General features: G+C 39.3%; 1 protein-coding gene across 7 annotated transcripts in view; it reads left to right on the top strand.

Moving 5' to 3' along the window:
* Window positions 1–12,142, top strand: part of LOC112563617 (rhotekin-2-like) — a 31,389-nt gene extending 19,247 nt beyond the window's left edge. The window contains exons 1-13 of one of the 7 annotated variants that reach the window (XM_025237776.1): window positions 2,305–2,654; window positions 5,522–5,715; window positions 6,302–6,351; window positions 7,011–7,064; window positions 7,348–7,465; window positions 8,049–8,208; window positions 8,790–8,821; window positions 9,210–9,307; window positions 9,503–9,609; window positions 9,970–10,095; window positions 10,243–10,408; window positions 11,104–11,211; window positions 11,388–12,137. In XM_025237776.1, coding sequence (XP_025093561.1) covers window positions 2,505–2,654; window positions 5,522–5,715; window positions 6,302–6,351; window positions 7,011–7,064; window positions 7,348–7,465; window positions 8,049–8,208; window positions 8,790–8,821; window positions 9,210–9,307; window positions 9,503–9,609; window positions 9,970–10,095; window positions 10,243–10,408; window positions 11,104–11,211; window positions 11,388–11,524 — 1,500 coding nt within the window. In that variant the 5' untranslated portion in view covers window positions 2,305–2,504 and the 3' untranslated portion in view covers window positions 11,525–12,137. Of the gene's footprint in view, window positions 1–2,304; window positions 2,655–3,334; window positions 3,407–3,790; window positions 4,116–5,038; window positions 5,060–5,521; window positions 5,716–6,301; window positions 6,352–7,010; window positions 7,065–7,347; window positions 7,466–8,048; window positions 8,209–8,789; window positions 8,822–9,209; window positions 9,308–9,502; window positions 9,610–9,969; window positions 10,096–10,242; window positions 10,409–11,103; window positions 11,212–11,387 lie in introns of those variants that run through there. The other 6 variants (XM_025237772.1, XM_025237774.1, XM_025237775.1 and 3 more) reach the window with 6 other exon arrangements.
* Window positions 12,143–16,360: the final 4,218 nt, after the last annotated feature.

Raw genomic sequence — 16,360 nt, 5'->3', positions numbered from 1 at the left:
ATTCGGCCCGCGGGCCGGCCTTTGCCCAGGTCTGCTCTAGACACTAGCTTCTACTTGTTTGCAAAAGAAAAATACTCGTGTGATCTTTAGACAGATATCAGCTACTAGTGAACCAGGCGATGCACTGTTGGAGCAATCATTACAGTGATTGTACAATCTTAAGAGTAAGAAGAACAATAATTAATTTTATGGTGAGTGTACACGCGCATGACCAAGATGAACAATTATAGTGAGTATACACTTGCAAAGTACAAATGATGAACTGTGCGAGTAATACGTGCAGTGATTTTTACACTCCCCATCACTGTTTAAGTCATGACCGTGCCTGTACACGCTGGTCAGAGACATGTGATTTGTGAGGGGGGTGACAACCCCCAGAGTCACGTCAGACGACGTTGGGGAGCGGGCGTGACTGAAGCACGAGAAAGGACACGGCCGCTGTCAACAAAAGACTGACCACTGAGGAGCTACTTGAAATGTAGGCACAGCATTCCTTGAAGACACGGACAAGTGGCAGTTTGGGAGAATCTCGGCGCAGTGTTACCGTCTGTTCTTTTTGTGCGGACTTTGCTGTTTGCAGTGGCCGATGTTGTTGTATTACGAGTACCATCAGCAGTATCGCGAACTGTAAGCTGGATTACACTTGATGCGCAGTGGAGTGACGCTGTTCACACTACAGCCAATGGGAAAGCTTATAACGTAGGCTAAATTAGGTGCATCGCCATTTTCAACAGACGTGAATGTTTTGACCTTTATGACCACATGTAAGAACACCCACCACTGTTTAAAGCTTTGTATATCAAGACAAAGAAAGACGGCGGTTTGTTCATATTGTGGAAAATAACTTGCATTCAGTGAGTTAAACCTTTGATAAGCACGCTCAGGTTGAACTTTCACCTCTATTTTTTGACAAGTCATCTGCATTGGAAGAGAGTCCTCAACGTGTACTCGGCTACGTCGTGAGTAGTGTGCACGTCAGATCCCGTCGCCTGTGGCTGCTGCACTTGATGGTGTCGCGCGCTGTAGTTGGCGAACAGCCAGCGAAGTTCATGTTGGAGTTTCACCCATGCCTGTTGTCGCGTGGAGTTCTGCTTCCTGTTGACGGCAACTTGGTTCTGGAGAAGCTGGACAGGAACTGGATGGCAAGTAGGCGGCACCCGCTCGGACACAACCTCAGCCGCGAGGTGCTAGGCGTGTCGGAGTAGCCGGCTGAGTATTGAAAAAAACTAGTCACATGAACGCACTCCAGAGCGAGCCACCTGCCAGCCACACTGCGAATTGTTTGCACCTGAGCGAGAAGATATGAGCGACAGTCCTTAGACTTGAGCCAGCGGCACAAGGAATATCATTAATCACCTGGGTGTCGAACTGACTGCTCGAGGGACAACGATCAGCTTACCTGGCCGCACAGCCCCGGCTCGCAGTCATCGCTTTCTTGTCATTTATGTCTGGAGGTTGGTGTGTGGGATACATTCGCCCCTCTTTGCTACCGTTTCCCACCACGGAGTATCGCATCGTTTTGAGGGGAACTGGTGAAAGGTTCTGTCACCGTCCACCTTGTCATTAATGCCAGTGGCTTGTTGGATTCTTTTTATACATTGCCAGTTGTTGACATGTTGCGTGTGGAAAGCAGACAAACGAGCTGTTTGCTGGTCAGATAAACAGGCCGAAGTTGACACAGTGTTAGAGGACAGAGTGCATTGTCTTTTTGTGGCCGATTGAAAAAGAACAGGGGGTTAAAAAACGAACAGAGAGAAGGGAAGGAAAAATCACTGCTATCATTCTCACATTATACCTGCAAGGAACTGCCTTGCTGCTCGCTGGTGCAAGAATTTATAGCAAGGACAGGAAGTGCTGACTTCACTTGATCGCCACAAGGGACAACAGTATTCCAGGCGTCTAGAAAATCGCAGTTTGTGCACATTTCCGACATTGCCTCATGCAAGCAAGAAGCCATTTCCGACACAAACTCTGCTTGCTCGTGATTCGGACGCGTGGCGCCACTGATAACTTCAAACCGTCTTCCGAGCTCAAGTTTTTAAAACGAGGCTCGACGGCCCTTGTTATGAGGGAGAGCAGACGTGGAAGCAGAGAAGGTCGATGACGACGGGTCTACGAATTGTGCCGCCGGCCACGCCCATCCCCAGTCACGTTGGTAGTTTTAATTAACTTGCTTGTCGCTGCTCTTCGCACGGGTACCAGTGCACCCACGTCCTTCTCAGGCAGACGAGCATAATTCGATTACAAAAGTCAGCATCATCGGGATTAGGACAAGAGTCTGTTGTGTACAACGTTGACAGCAGCATCAGAGCAGACTGTTGTGCAAGTTGTTAGCCTCATCAGCCCTTAACCAACGGACAGCGAGCGTTCTGGCCGACAGCAAGCGACTGACTCCTGTCTGGTCTATAGGATACTGGACGAAAAAATCAAGTCAAGCTGAGGCCGTCACAGCTCTCGCAGTGTCCACGTTGCGGATAGGTGACCATCGGGTGCGGAACAGGAGAATGTCCACTACCTCGGGTGCTAGTGCGGGTGGCGGGTGCGAAGGTCCCCCGCCCGTGCTTCGCGCCCTCAAACCGAAGCTGAGAAGATGCATCAGCGGCCTGGCTGCCGTGGGACGAGGAGGTGCTGGACCCAGTGTCTGTCGCATGTCGGTGAGCGTGTTGTGCAGTGTGTGTACGTGAAAGAGTTGCATCATGTTTTCATGGGAGTCGTGCTAATGCTGTGATCTTAAACGTTTTTGCCTTGTTCCTTTTACTGCTGTCTTTAAATATATTCTACTGTAACCAAAATAAGTTGCAAGATGTATTTACAGATGTTTACTTCCAAATATTCGCTCAACAATTTTGACAAGGGACTTAGGACAGACTCCATCTGAAGATAATTTGTTCTTCATCAGTATCCCGTTTAAAAACTGCATACTTTCATTGCACCTGTAAAGCATTCCCTCAGATTTTTAATCACCTTTAATTTTTGCACCAGACTTTTCTCATCCATTCATAGGATATCATTGACTAGCGTGCAACGCTGCAACCTCATTTTACTCCCATTTGTCCACTTTGTGACAGTACTGTGTATTTCTGTACAGAAGGTAGATGACAGTGTTTCCACAGTCTGATACAGTTTATTACAGTGTATTCTCCATGTCAAACGTTACGATAGTCCGATGCGTCTGGCCTCTTGACAATAATAACTTGCTGAAGCCTTGCGGACTTGCGTCTGGACTTGTTTACGTGCCGCTGCAACAAAGCCGGCATTTGGCAAGGTGTGAGCTGACGGCACTGGCAGTGACGTAGACAGCGGTCACGGCCACTGGCTTTGACCGGGGCTTGACTATATTTCACAGTGGATGACCATTAGGAGTGGTGAACTTGATGAAAAGGTCAACAGGGGGAGCAGCATCTGTGTACGAACCTGCTTTCATCATTTTAGAGGAAGTTTGTCAGAAGCTTGCATCCATTTTTTTCTAATTAATTAGTTATTGTCTTAATTATTTTGCCGATTATTGAAAATTAATGCCAGTTATAGAGATGGGATTGCAGGTAAAGTTGAGCTGTTACCACAAATAATTTCTCACTCCACCTGCTTCTGTGATCATGATCACGTTCTCGCGAAATGTTCCGCTGCTTGTTTTACCACTACTGCTTGCATTTGTGTGTTTGTGCGTGCTTGCAGCAATGTAAGTTCCGCTGTGTGGAGAGAGCGAGATATTGTAACCCTTCTTGTCGCTAGCATCGCGTTTCTGCATATTACATCCACACAGATAACGAAGCATTTGACCTCAAAATGGCCAAGCCGAGACAAAGTCTGATGAAGCGGGCAAGGAGTGATCGAAGCAAGTAGCCAACCCGTACAAGGTTGTGCGGCAAACCTTTTGTTTTTCAGTCTGCGAACTGCGGGTTTTCCTGACGGGGAGGGTGTGGGAGCAGTAAACAAGCATGCCGACCATGGTGTAGGCTTGGAAGAAACGGTTTGACTCCATGCCTCAGTGAGGAGGTTGACTGGGGGCTCGGCTGGGAAGCGTTTTCCCGTTTGGCAACCTCACTTGTTAGATAGCACAGCATGTGAATCACTATTCAACTTCCGTCTAAAGTTTTAGAATGTCACAGGTTACGGTAAGGCATTACTTCATTATTACTGTTTACGAGTGTTTTCTGTGCATTGATGCTAGAAGCAGAACATAGTTTTGTTTGCTGCTGCAAAATATTTGTTTTTGGGAAGTGGCTGTACTCGGATGAGGCGGCTTTAACAGCATACTTAGCAGCACGGCTTTCATCATTGCGATATCTGATGTGTTATTAGAATTAACGGGATTTTGATTATGCAATATTTGCAGAGAGCATGGCGATGAGTGTGGCGTGATTATGTCAGAGCTAGGACCACAGCCTTACATCGCCAAACACCCGAACACCCATTCCACTTCATCACTTAATTAAAATTACTCATTGTGGCAGACGATTCACACGACAGGAAGCGGACATACACTTTGTTCCTGAAGTGTGCCATGAATCATGGCTGCTTTTCCCTTAATTATCGTGGCACGAAACTGGCTTTTGCGCCTGGAGAGGCTTATCACAAATGTTACTTGCGAAATTGGATCTTTATTTGATTATGAAGTGAATGTCAACTCTCTCTTATGTTTGTGTGTCGGTGAACAGGGACATATCTGTCTTAATACTTGTGCTCGGATTGCGTTCTGATGTTGCATCTACGACTCGCCGCTAGCTCTCAACCACCCCATGTGCTGATGCAGATAACGTAGTAACCAACATCGTAAGCTGCTAGAAACGGCCAGGCGCTGTCTGGATCGGCAAGCGCGTGATGGTGAGAACGTGCACATGTTGTGGCCCACAGGGATCACTGGGTCGGCTTTTTCCTGCGTCGTCCGAGAGGCGAGGCACTTGAAGCGCCGATCCAGGTCACAGATAACTCACAAAGCCTTGAGAAGCTTAGCTGCGTTCTGTTGTTGTTAGTCAGGTCCTGTGGCCATTAGAGGTTTCTTAGGAATTTGGACTGGTGCCCCAGACAAATTAATAACATTCAATGAAGGTTTCTAATGGTGAGTGAGAAGAAGTGAGATGAGTACATGGTTTATAAAGGCTGACCCACCAATTTTCTAGCAACTTCAGCTTGATTACATGTTCGACAAGGGTTAGATTTTACAAATGGATATAACATGAAAGTCAACAAAACGTTCACTCTCCACCAACCTTTAAGCCAGACATTACTTTGTGTGTGTGTGTGCTGAAATCTACCTAATGAAATATTTTCATATTAACCAGAAGCAAGCCAGAATATGAAAGTTTCCATTATTTCCGTGTTCTTAAGTTCAGTGTGTACAGCAGATATTAGTTTATATTGAATTTTTGCATTTGTGAAGGAGGGGCTAGGACCCATATAAGCTAATACAGGTGTTACATTTTTTTTTTAATTCCTTCATCAGGAGTGTTGACCTGCAATAAAAGACAAACAGGTGTCAAAATGTTTTGCATTTCAATGTGTGACACCTCTGTGTTAACAGGACCGTGATCTGCAGCAGAAGATAGAGCATGAGATTAAGATGCGTGAGGGGACAACCAAGCTGCTGGCAGCTTCCAAACACCCCACCCAGCTCCTGGAGGCAACACGCACCCTGCTGTGCTCCAACGCTCGCATCATTGCCTACATGACAGAGCTGCAGCGCCGTAAGACGCTGGAGGTCCTGGGACAGTCTCAGTGAGTTGATCAACTATTTCATTTCTCACTCTGCTGATCATAGGACATTTATACTTTAGTTCCTTCAAAGTAATGCTGATGCTTTCTATGAATGCCTGGCATGGGTGTTCTGTCTCTGAAGAATTTTTGGTGTTTGTTTTTTGACATATCCTCATATCCTACTTTTTCATATTTCTTGCATTCATTATTTGCCTAACTGTTCATTGAGATTGACACTGTAAAAAGCCTGTGAAAAAAAGTAAGTTAACTTACCAAAGTGTGATAATACATTATTGCAACAAAGACAAGGATATTAAAAATATTGATGTAATTAAATCAGAATATAGTATTGTTAAATTGTTTACGATATAAAACTGGGAAATTGCATCCTTCTTCACACATGTTACATAAAGCAATTACTTTTCTGAGTATAAATAATCATTTACTTTCTATTATTTTTGCTGTATTTAGTTTGAAATCCTGGTATGCTTTTGTTAGAGTAAAAACATTAGCATCACTTTGTAAATGTTTTGATAGGAGATGCTAATGCATAGATTTTAGATTGGTTTAACCAAGTCCCTGATTTTTTTTTTTTTTTTTCCTACAGATCGACCGAGGGGAACCAGCTTCCCTGTAGAGCACAGTTGAACGTTTCAGGTAAAGGTGTTTTAACTGTATTTTGCTTTTAGAACTTCTTATATCTTATGATAGTAAACATTTTATTCTGGTATATCTTAAGCTCTTGATTGCCTAGAGAGGTCTGATCATAGATAGCTAAAGTCATTTGCAAAGCAGCATGACTGTGCTCTTGCTTCTATTTCTGTTTTGTGAGCTGTTATTTTCAGCTGTAGCATGTGATTTATTGTCCACTGGGACAAGATGATTGGAGAGGCATGGCTGTTGATATATGTGCTCAAAGAGAAGAAGAATCATTGAGAAGCATACTTGACGTAAAACTCCACACAAGCTAACTTGTTCAGTGTGTTCGCGTTTTTTATTTTCTTTTAAAGTAGAAGCTTAGTCAGCATTTTTTTAAGGTAAATGTTCTTTTCCACTGTGAGATTGTATGATTGGTACATTCCATTTTTCCATATCCTGTTTATTGGTCATTGTTACCTGAATGCTTTTAATTTTTTTTTTCACATTATCTCATTCAGGTAGAAATATAAACAGTTGTTTGTTTTTTAAAAAACCCCAGAGAAGTGAAAGAAAATATAACAGGTGTTTTGTAGACAGAATGTGCTATTCTGTTCTTTTCATAAGGTTTCTTCCCTTAGCTTATGGCAAAAATTATAATTTGGATGCTCTTTTTTCAGACATTCGGATACCACTGATGTGGAAGGATACTGACCACTTTAAGAACAAAGGAGGTGAGAGGCTTTTGTTGTTATTATTTTAGCTACCATTCTATTTTTACTTCAAAATGTTATAAAACTTGGAATAGTGTAAACTTTTAGTGGTTTATTTGTTGAATGTCAAAGTTTATATGAGCACTTACAGAGTATCCGTATTCTCCTATCAAAATTTTGTGTTCAATTTTGTTATAATGTGTTGGTCACATGCATTATTGTTTTGCATATAGTCTAAAGATTTTGTGCTGACATTTTCTGCAACTAAAGATTTGCCAAATGTTTGTTTGTTTTATTAAATTAGACTACCGCCAGTATTCTGTGTTTTGCTTGCTGAAAGTTGGAACTGAGATTTTTGACACCTCCATGATCAATGTTGATCGCAGCATGACTGATATCACATTTGAAGATGTGCTGCTCTTGTGAGTTGCCTTGTATTTGCAGACGTTTCTTAACGCAAACTCAGCCTCAGAGAATTCATAACTTGAGAAGATTGCAGTTAATATACCTAGCTTTTAATAACTTTTAACCCAACAAAAATGTTTCTGCTTTTTAGAGAACAATGGCAGCAGATGCATCAGTATGTGTATGCATATAAAATAGAATTCAGACCATGATTTACCTGTGTGTGCTCACTGTACAGGTTGTTTTCTTTGTCCTGACCAGGAAAGAACAACATCTAGTCACATTTCAGTGTAAAATTCTTTCCCTGATGTATATTATTTTGTGCAAAGCTTGCAAAATTGTAATGGTGACAAGAAAATAAAGGAGAATGAAGAAGGGGAAGTAATAAGAAGCGGCACAAGAAGTGGGGAAATTTTGTTTTTGCTTAAATGGATGGGGTGATGTTGGCAGAAATTGATTTTTTACAATCTTCTATAATTTTTTAGCTTTCTGCAGGGCTTAGGAGCTTAAGTTTCTGTACAGATTATAGAGTTGTTTGAATTCTTTCTCCTCAGTGCATCTGAAGTCATTATGTGTATGTACTGATTGATTGGATTGCAGCCAAGATGTGCCCCATGACTTTGAGCTCAAGTTTGAAGTATATTGTCACAAACTTCATGAAGAGCTTTCAGTTGCTAACACACCCAAAAAAATCAGAAAAAAGATCACAGACCTTTCGGGCTCAGTTGGAAGAAGTGTTGGAAAACGTCTCTCAGGACTGGTACGTAAAGAAGCTTATTAGTTAAAGAACCTTGAGATCAAAATATGCATACTTTTTTCTAGTTTTATATAAACTTCATGAAAGGGATTTTTTTTTTTTTAGACAGGCGAGTGATGTGGTATAAGTGAAAAAGCTGTGTATGGTCTGACATAATCTTCAAGTATTTTGTTTTGGAAAAACAACACCAAATGAAGCACATGACTGTAACTTACATCTTTTAATTTTTCACGGTCTTTGAGTCAGGTGTTTTTCAAAATAATTATGAAGGTTAAAAAAATGTCAGATGGTAAATGAGGAATTGGCATGTATAAGCATATAAGACCCTTTGATATGTTTTCTTACATGCATTCTTGAAATATGTTTATTGTAGTGAAGTCAACGAAACTAGAAAAATGTCTGTTAAGAAATTCACAAATGGTTTAAGGCTTTTGTGGGCATAAATTTAAAAGGCATTGAGCAAATAGTGAATGCAAGATGTTTAACTAGTGAACATAAAGTCATTATTTAGTTTGGTTGTCTGTGAGCATGATGTTAGCATGCAGTACACGACAAATGAACAGTCTAGTTTGCTTATTTTTCAGAATGATGCAGATGTCATTGGAAACATGGTTTTGTAAGTATGAAATTTTGAAGTAATAGTGATAAATAATTTTATGAATAGTGAAACATGGAAAGGTACATGAATTTTTAATGGAAATAACGTTTTTTTTCCCCAATAGTCCCAGTCTGTGTTGTTATTTTGTTAGTGTGTCTAATATATCCAGTGAAAATATATCAGCTAATGATCAGAGAATAGTCTGTTGTCTCTTACTAACCAAGTTGAAGCAGTTAATGTATTTTCGTACCTGGTTTGAAAGACACTTAAAGCCTAGTGTTTGTGATTGAGGAGCTAGTTTAGAGCGTAAGTTTTTTTTGTTTTGTTGTTTGTTTGTTTTTTTTTGTGGCTAGTTTACATGGCCTTTAGATAGAGTCAAATATCAGACATTTAGTGACTGTTGCAGAGGTCCTCGATTTGAACTGGTTGCTAAGGGAACATTGCAGTTACAGGATGTGGATGACTCTGTTCGAACATTCGATTTTGAACTGGAGAGAAATTCAGGCATGTGAATTTTGAAGTCTGCCTCACTCTCTACTTTCTTCTCCTTTTGTCTTTTTTTTTTTTGACTCTCCATCTCTTGCCTTCTTTGTGTCTGTTTTTTTCCATTTTTTTCTTCTTCTTTTCTCCCAAATCTGTTCTTTCTTTATGTGCTGCCATTCTCCTGTTAGATTAACCATTTTGAGGATTGCCTTTCAGAGGGAGCACTGCCAGAGCTGCCACTGTTTGGACACTATTGCTGTCGATTAGCAGCTGTCCCAGACTGCCTCGTAAAACCTGTTGTCTCAGGCTTCCTCAGCGTGCAGGTGGGTGCCATTCAATTTTCAGGGCTGTGGTTAGAATGTAAGGCACTGAAATGGCATGTAGCAAGCATTTGCTCAAAGTAAGCATTAAAGAATTGGACAGTCATAATCTTATGCTACTGAATGTAATACCTGACTTTGATGGACAGCATGGTTTCTTGCTGTATCATAGCCTGTAGCATTAGACATTATCAGCAAGAATGGCATAAATTTCCTTTCTTTGTACATCCTTATGTTTACTGCTTTTTTTGTCGGAATTGATGAATACATCCAGCTTTGTTTATGTCATAACACATAATCACTTAGCAGAAAGAAGTCATATGACTGCTCGTTAAAGACTTAGTTACCACATATTTTGTGCAGGAAGATGATGATCTCTCAAAGTGGCGCCGTTATTGGTGCGTGCTAAAAAATCTACGCTTGGCATGCTGGTTATCCCCAACAGACATAGAAGTGGCCCAACCTTTGCTGACCATCCCTATCACCAAGGTATGAGAATGATAACTAGACATCCCTTGTCCAAATAGACAGTATCTTTTTTTGTAACTGTTACATTGTTGCCATTACTATGCTTGCTGTTTAATTTTCTTGTTTTTGCCCTTATTGGTAAACGGGGTTAGCATGTTTTCATTACAGAGCACACAGATCAGTGATGCAGACCCTAGTACTTGCAAGCGGGCACACACATTCCTCATCAAAACAGTCAGCTTGTTAGGGGTGTCAGAACATACATTAGCAGCAGATTCCAAGGAGGAAGTGAATAAGTGGTGGGATGGATTCCAACAGCATCTTTTAGACCAAGGTAAAATATTACTTTCCTTTTTTTTCTAACAATACATATTTCATAATGGTGATTTCCCTACTTACACTATTAAACTATTAATGTGTATAAGGATGCCAATAATGCATCTTATATTAGAGGTTTTACAGTTACTGAGTTGCACTGTGAAGTTCTAATTATAACCATTAAGCTTTCCCTCGTCCAAAACCCCTTCCCAGAGTCGTAAAAAAAATGGCCAAGTGGTTAGAACACTGGCATCAAAGGCTCGAAAAACACACTAACAGGTCCACGGCCATTACAGCATTGCCTACTTCTCAGGTTGTTGAGTGACAGCAAATAGTGTTGGGTAAGGAGAGAGATGAGTATGACAACAAAACTGGCCCTGAAATAAGTTCATTCTTTTACTTTTCTCACTATCCACCAACCCCAAAGCTGTGTGACTGCTTGTCTTTACCTTTACCTCTCAAGATAATACATGTTTTTAACAGTTTTTTCAACTAGTAGTGGCATTTAACCTTTGAAGTAGGCAGAAGGAAACTTCTGTCTTGTGAAATTATAGGTTTATGTTAGAAAGAAAGAAAATGTTCTGTGGGAATTTGTGATGTAGGCAGTCTAGAATAGGGCAAAGCTGGAGTGTGGTATGTGATAGCAGATATTCTTTAAAGCTGGAATAGACATAATGTTTCTTTATGATGTAACTGATACTGTATTTTCAGCTTTGTGGAAACATGCATGTGATGAGGTAATGCAGATCAAGCCTCCAACCAAGAACAAGATGCCTTTCTTCAGAAAGAGTTCCATATATGAGGACACACCTCTCATAGGTAAGCAGTCCTGGAAAATTTCCTCGTTTTTTTTAATTTTTTTTATTATTATTATTATTCTCTGCTATCTATTTTTCTTGCCTATCATTTGTTTGGGACAAGTAGTAAATTAAGGAGATGTAATTATTATGGTTATAATGTTGCCAGAGAATTTTATTTTTCTCAAATTGTTTCAGAGCCTGACTCAGTGAGTGATAGCATAGTGAATGATCTGAAGGTTGATGATGCCCATTTAAGCCAAATGCTGACAACGCTCATGGGAGAAGCCAGTCAGATTCGTGGAGGTTCCTCAAGACATGGTTCCACTTCATAAGTTTTTCTTGACTTGATAGACTCTGATTATGTACCTTCATAAGCCATGCAGAGAAATGACATTTTTGGCTCTGTGCCATAAGAGATTTTGACCTTCACTTACATTTGAATTGGAAGAATTGCATCATTAAGCGACGGGATCTGTTTTCTGCACTGGAGAAAAATGACCAAAGAGAAATATAAATGGGAAATGTGGAACAATTACTGAGTTGGTGCTCATTGTGCCCTGAACACTTGGAGGTTTTACAAGAAGCAGGTTAAAATTTCATCTAATAAGTTACAGAGAAGCAGCATGAAGGTGGATAAATACAGAATGAAAAATGGGAATAACGCCCAGCACAGAGTGTGATGGGGAGTGTAATGTGAGTGTGGTGTTGCAAAGATGACGATAGTCCAGCACTGCACTATACAGGCAGGAGTCTGTTTCTCACTTTACTGGATTCCTTGATCATTACCTGGTGAAATGTTCTGCAGAAGACTAACCATACTGAGCAAGTCATAATCATTACAGAAGAGCAGATTCCCCAAGACGAGTCTTGCCATCTTTGGGCCATTATGGTGTGCTAGTAATTTCAGGTCAAGAGCAGTTGTGCCTCACTTTTTAAACACTCACATACTTTCCAAGCAGTTATTCTTTTAAGATTTTTGCTCAAGTGCTGTTGTTTTCTAAGCAAAACTAACCATCATGGCAACTCCGTCAGTCAGAATATTGCTTGGCAGCAAAGAGCTAAAAATAGGCAGTGTGTGCTTTTGACTAAAGATGTTAAAAGAATATTTTGTGGTTATTTTTCATTACTTGGAAACCAACATGACCAATATTTTTTTTCCAAAAATGTGTTGTTGTGCAAGCAGCTCAGACACTGAATTGCTCTTTTTTTTTTAACTTCATTTTATAAGCTCAATTTTAGACCATGCCAATTTGTTATATATCTATTTTTGTGGATTTTTCTTTTTTGCAAAAAAAGTAAACATTTGAGTTTATTAGCTTAAAATATGTATTTAACATTTTAAGAAGATAATTATAGTTGTTTGCTGAAGACAATGCATTAAGATTCTTCAGATATTGTTGGAGCAAAAGACAATGTACCTTTTCCACTGCAACAAAGTGTTGTGTATCACTGAGAGTCCAAGAATTCAGAGTATACTTCTGATATGCTTGTGTCATGCCAAAACTATCAAGTGCATGTGTTTCACTCTCAAGTTCTTCCAAGGAGAAGTGCCATTCTGATTTAAGCTCTCTGCCTCACCCCACACCACCACCCCACCCTGTGCCCCAACATTTTGCAAAGACAAGTATCTTGAAAAGTTTTTGCGAAAGTTTAGTGCAACAATCTGATTGTGTCTTCCTGTGGTAGAGTAGCTGATAAGCATATACGAAACATTTGTATATTAACTGTTTATGGGCTTAATAATCATAATAAATGTTTATTTATAGAGTGTCTTATCCCATCAGCAAAAGCAGACTCGAAATTTTTACATACATGAAGTCACGAGAGAGCACACTTATCAGCAGGCATCAAATATGTCTTACCAATTCGTTCACCATCATTCAAATCATAACTACTCAGTCTCTCTCTTACATGCACAGTGAAATAAATTAGAGTACCTGGAGAAAAACCATGGAGGGCCAACTCTGTTGGAGCCAAGATTTAAACCCAGGACTCCTGATTCTCACTTTTGTGGTGACAGGCACTTTAGTCTTTGCACTAAAAACTATCCTTTTTGGCTTTTAAGGAAATAAAATTACATAATACATTGGGTAAACCTTAAGGAAATTGTTGATGCTTGTAGTAGCAACTGAAAGGCACATCACATATTTTACACTATCATTTCTTTTCAGATTTGCTGGAAAATGTTGAACAATCAATATAAGAATAGGTGCAAATTAAATGAAAATTTTCACTTCAAGTTTACAGCTATAATAATGTCTAAATTTTGATATGTAATAGCATGTTACCATTTGATAAAGAAGATAGACTTTTGATAGATAGATATAGCTAAATTCATTTTGGTTTCGTAGTTCTACGTTCATATTGTAGTTATTCAGATGTAAGATAGGTCCTTGCATTACTTAGACATTACAGCTACACATTGGTTTAGATGCACAGACTTTCTTCTAGCTAATTGCCTTTCACTAAAATAGTAGGTTAACATCTGGTGTTTTCCTGATGACAGTGCAGTTCTGTTGCTATATTCAGTTTGATCCAGTTTTGTTCATTTAGAACCGCCTGTTGCAGCTCAGTATATTTCGGAAGAAGTAGTCGTTTGCTGGGAACATTAACATTAAGATTATTCTTATACTCTGTACAATTATTTGGCACAGTGCTATTTGTTTATGGGCAAAACTGCTAAATATGCCAACCATCATAAATGTACAAGTGCAAAACCACCGTAGATATGTCTACAAATTTTACTATTCTATTTGCAGACTGGTCTTTTACCCAAAACATGATCCTGGGCAATTAGTAGGACAATTCAGACCTGATTTGAGATTGGTGTTGGAAAAAGCATAATTTGTAACTTGTGAAATGTTAGTCTATTATCTCAGAAAGAGAGCAATAATAAAGAGCATTTGATATACCACATTTTCCTGCTGATCAGCAATCTCAATGCTCTGTTAAAATAAAAAAACAGTACAACACAAAGATATAAAAATGGAAAAGTGGAGAGGTTAGAAGGTGGGTTAAGGAATTGAAAGACTCTGGATGCCAGAGTTGACTTGTGTTGCTGTTTCACAGTTAAAGAATTCAGTGGTATAGTTCTGATCTGCTTTCCATGAACAATGTCAGTTTAAGACTAATGACCCCCAACACAAGAAAAGTCCCCTGATCAACAGAGCTCAAATGTTTGATCCAGTGTTTTCATTTAGAATCCTATGTACCTCTAGGTACAATTTCAAATGGTTGGTATATTTGACACAATGCAGCAAATTAGCACACTTAATGAGGCCATCTGTTTGATTATAATATACAGCTTTTTTTTAAAACTCAGAGAACAGGGCTGGTGTGCTCTTTACAAAATCAGTACTCACATTTTAATGGCAATTAAAGGTATTAATAAGACTGTTATACATGGAATGTCTTAAAATAATGTACAGAGAGCATTACCTGATATTAATAACAATATACATGTGACTAAATATTTTGTGCTTTTTGTATTCAGTAGTAACTATTGATTTTGTTTATTCACCTCTGATGGGCTTTTTTGTCTTAATCACTTAACCAAGAAGTAATTCTTTAGCTGAGTACCATATGCTTCCTGTTCTGCTATGTGTCTTTTCACCTCACTGTTAGTAGCAGGGATTTGTTAGCCAACAGTAAGTAGTTTTCACCTCACTGTTAATAGCAGGGTTTTGTTAGCCAACAGTTAGCACTTTTTTAAAGCGAGTAATGTTTGGCAGCTGGTCTATTGCCAATGCAACATGAACCCGTATGCTTTATTGCATACCTCAGTTCTCAGACATTTTTTTTACACCTGATGTTTCATATGTTTTCTCAGTTATTATAAAACTACTTACAGTAGTTGTTAATTTTAGGTAATTTTTTTAAACCTCACTGGCATTAAACTGCACTACTTAAAACAATACATTTTAATAACAAGCCATTGAAAATGCTATTTTGTATTAACCTACCTGCAAAATGGACTTTTTGCATTAAACTTTGGTTAGCTTTGAAAGAAAGGGAAATATTGTATTTTGTGATTTCATTAAAAAATTGCAGTATTCATATTTATATAAACAACCTTGTCAGTTTTAACAAAGGCAAGATGTTGCTAATGCAGAATTGCAGCTCTGAAAGGATGTTCATTTTGACTAGTTTTGTATGATTTATTAAACGCTAGTTATTCAAGTGATAATCGATATAGAGCAAGCAAACCGCTTGCTGCTTATGCGCAGACGTTTGTGAAAGTGTAGAGTGTTTTAATCATGTTTGTGAATTCCATTAAGTGCCTACTGTTATTTAGAGATCTATGTTGGTAGAGTTATTTGGCAGTCATTTTTCTGCTTGGAGCATATCACTGTTAAGTTTGAATGTGCATGTTTGTGGGCTTGCATGTGTTCCTGAAGGTAGTACCAGAAATTTCTTTTTAGGGGAAAATCCTGATATAATCTTCATGAACGAAATTGAAGTGAAGAAAACTTTTATAAGGTTCTCAGTTGTGCAGTATCATGTAATTAGACCAGAAGTAAAATCTGCCTTATCTCTATTATAGGCTATCCTATTGTATTCCGTCATAAATGAATTTCTTGTTCGTTTTTTTAAAAAAATACAAATTAGCTATTCTCAGTGTATGTACTGTAAAGTGGCCTTTACATTTTTTGTCTAGGAGCAATTACATCTGGGTTACTTGTTTAAGGTTGAAGCAGAGGGTTTAGAAATTCATTTTTCTCATTACTGCAATAAGATCACAGATTAACTTTGTCTTAGATTTTTCCCATTTATATAAACTGGTAGATTTAAGGCTTAGACACCTGAGAAATGCGAAATTTTCCAGAACCACTTTCTCCTGTTTGCCGTGAGACCTACACTGCAACCGTTACCCAAGTTTTGCTAAACTGTTTGCCTCTTGCTTGCATCCTCTTTACTGTTCTAGAACCCAGTCTAAAATTTCAGGTCAGTTTTCAGATTTTCAATACGGCTTCCATGGCTAGTTGTCAGCTTCACCGAACATCAAACCATTCACCTAAGAGTTTATAAAATGATCGTGAAATATGGGTCCCGCAAACTATTTTTTTCTTGCAAAAGATTGTTTAGAAGAAACAAGCTTCAGGTTAGGTCTGCAGGCAGTATTTGGCCACTTGAAAATGGATGTACTGTTTATCAAAATTACAGTGTGT

The sequence above is a fragment of the Pomacea canaliculata genome, linkage group LG5 (genome assembly GCF_003073045.1).
Source record: "Pomacea canaliculata isolate SZHN2017 linkage group LG5, ASM307304v1, whole genome shotgun sequence".
In the NCBI taxonomy this organism is placed as follows: Eukaryota; Metazoa; Mollusca; class Gastropoda; order Architaenioglossa; family Ampullariidae; genus Pomacea; species Pomacea canaliculata.
This window is presented reverse-complemented; position numbering and strand designations above follow the sequence as displayed.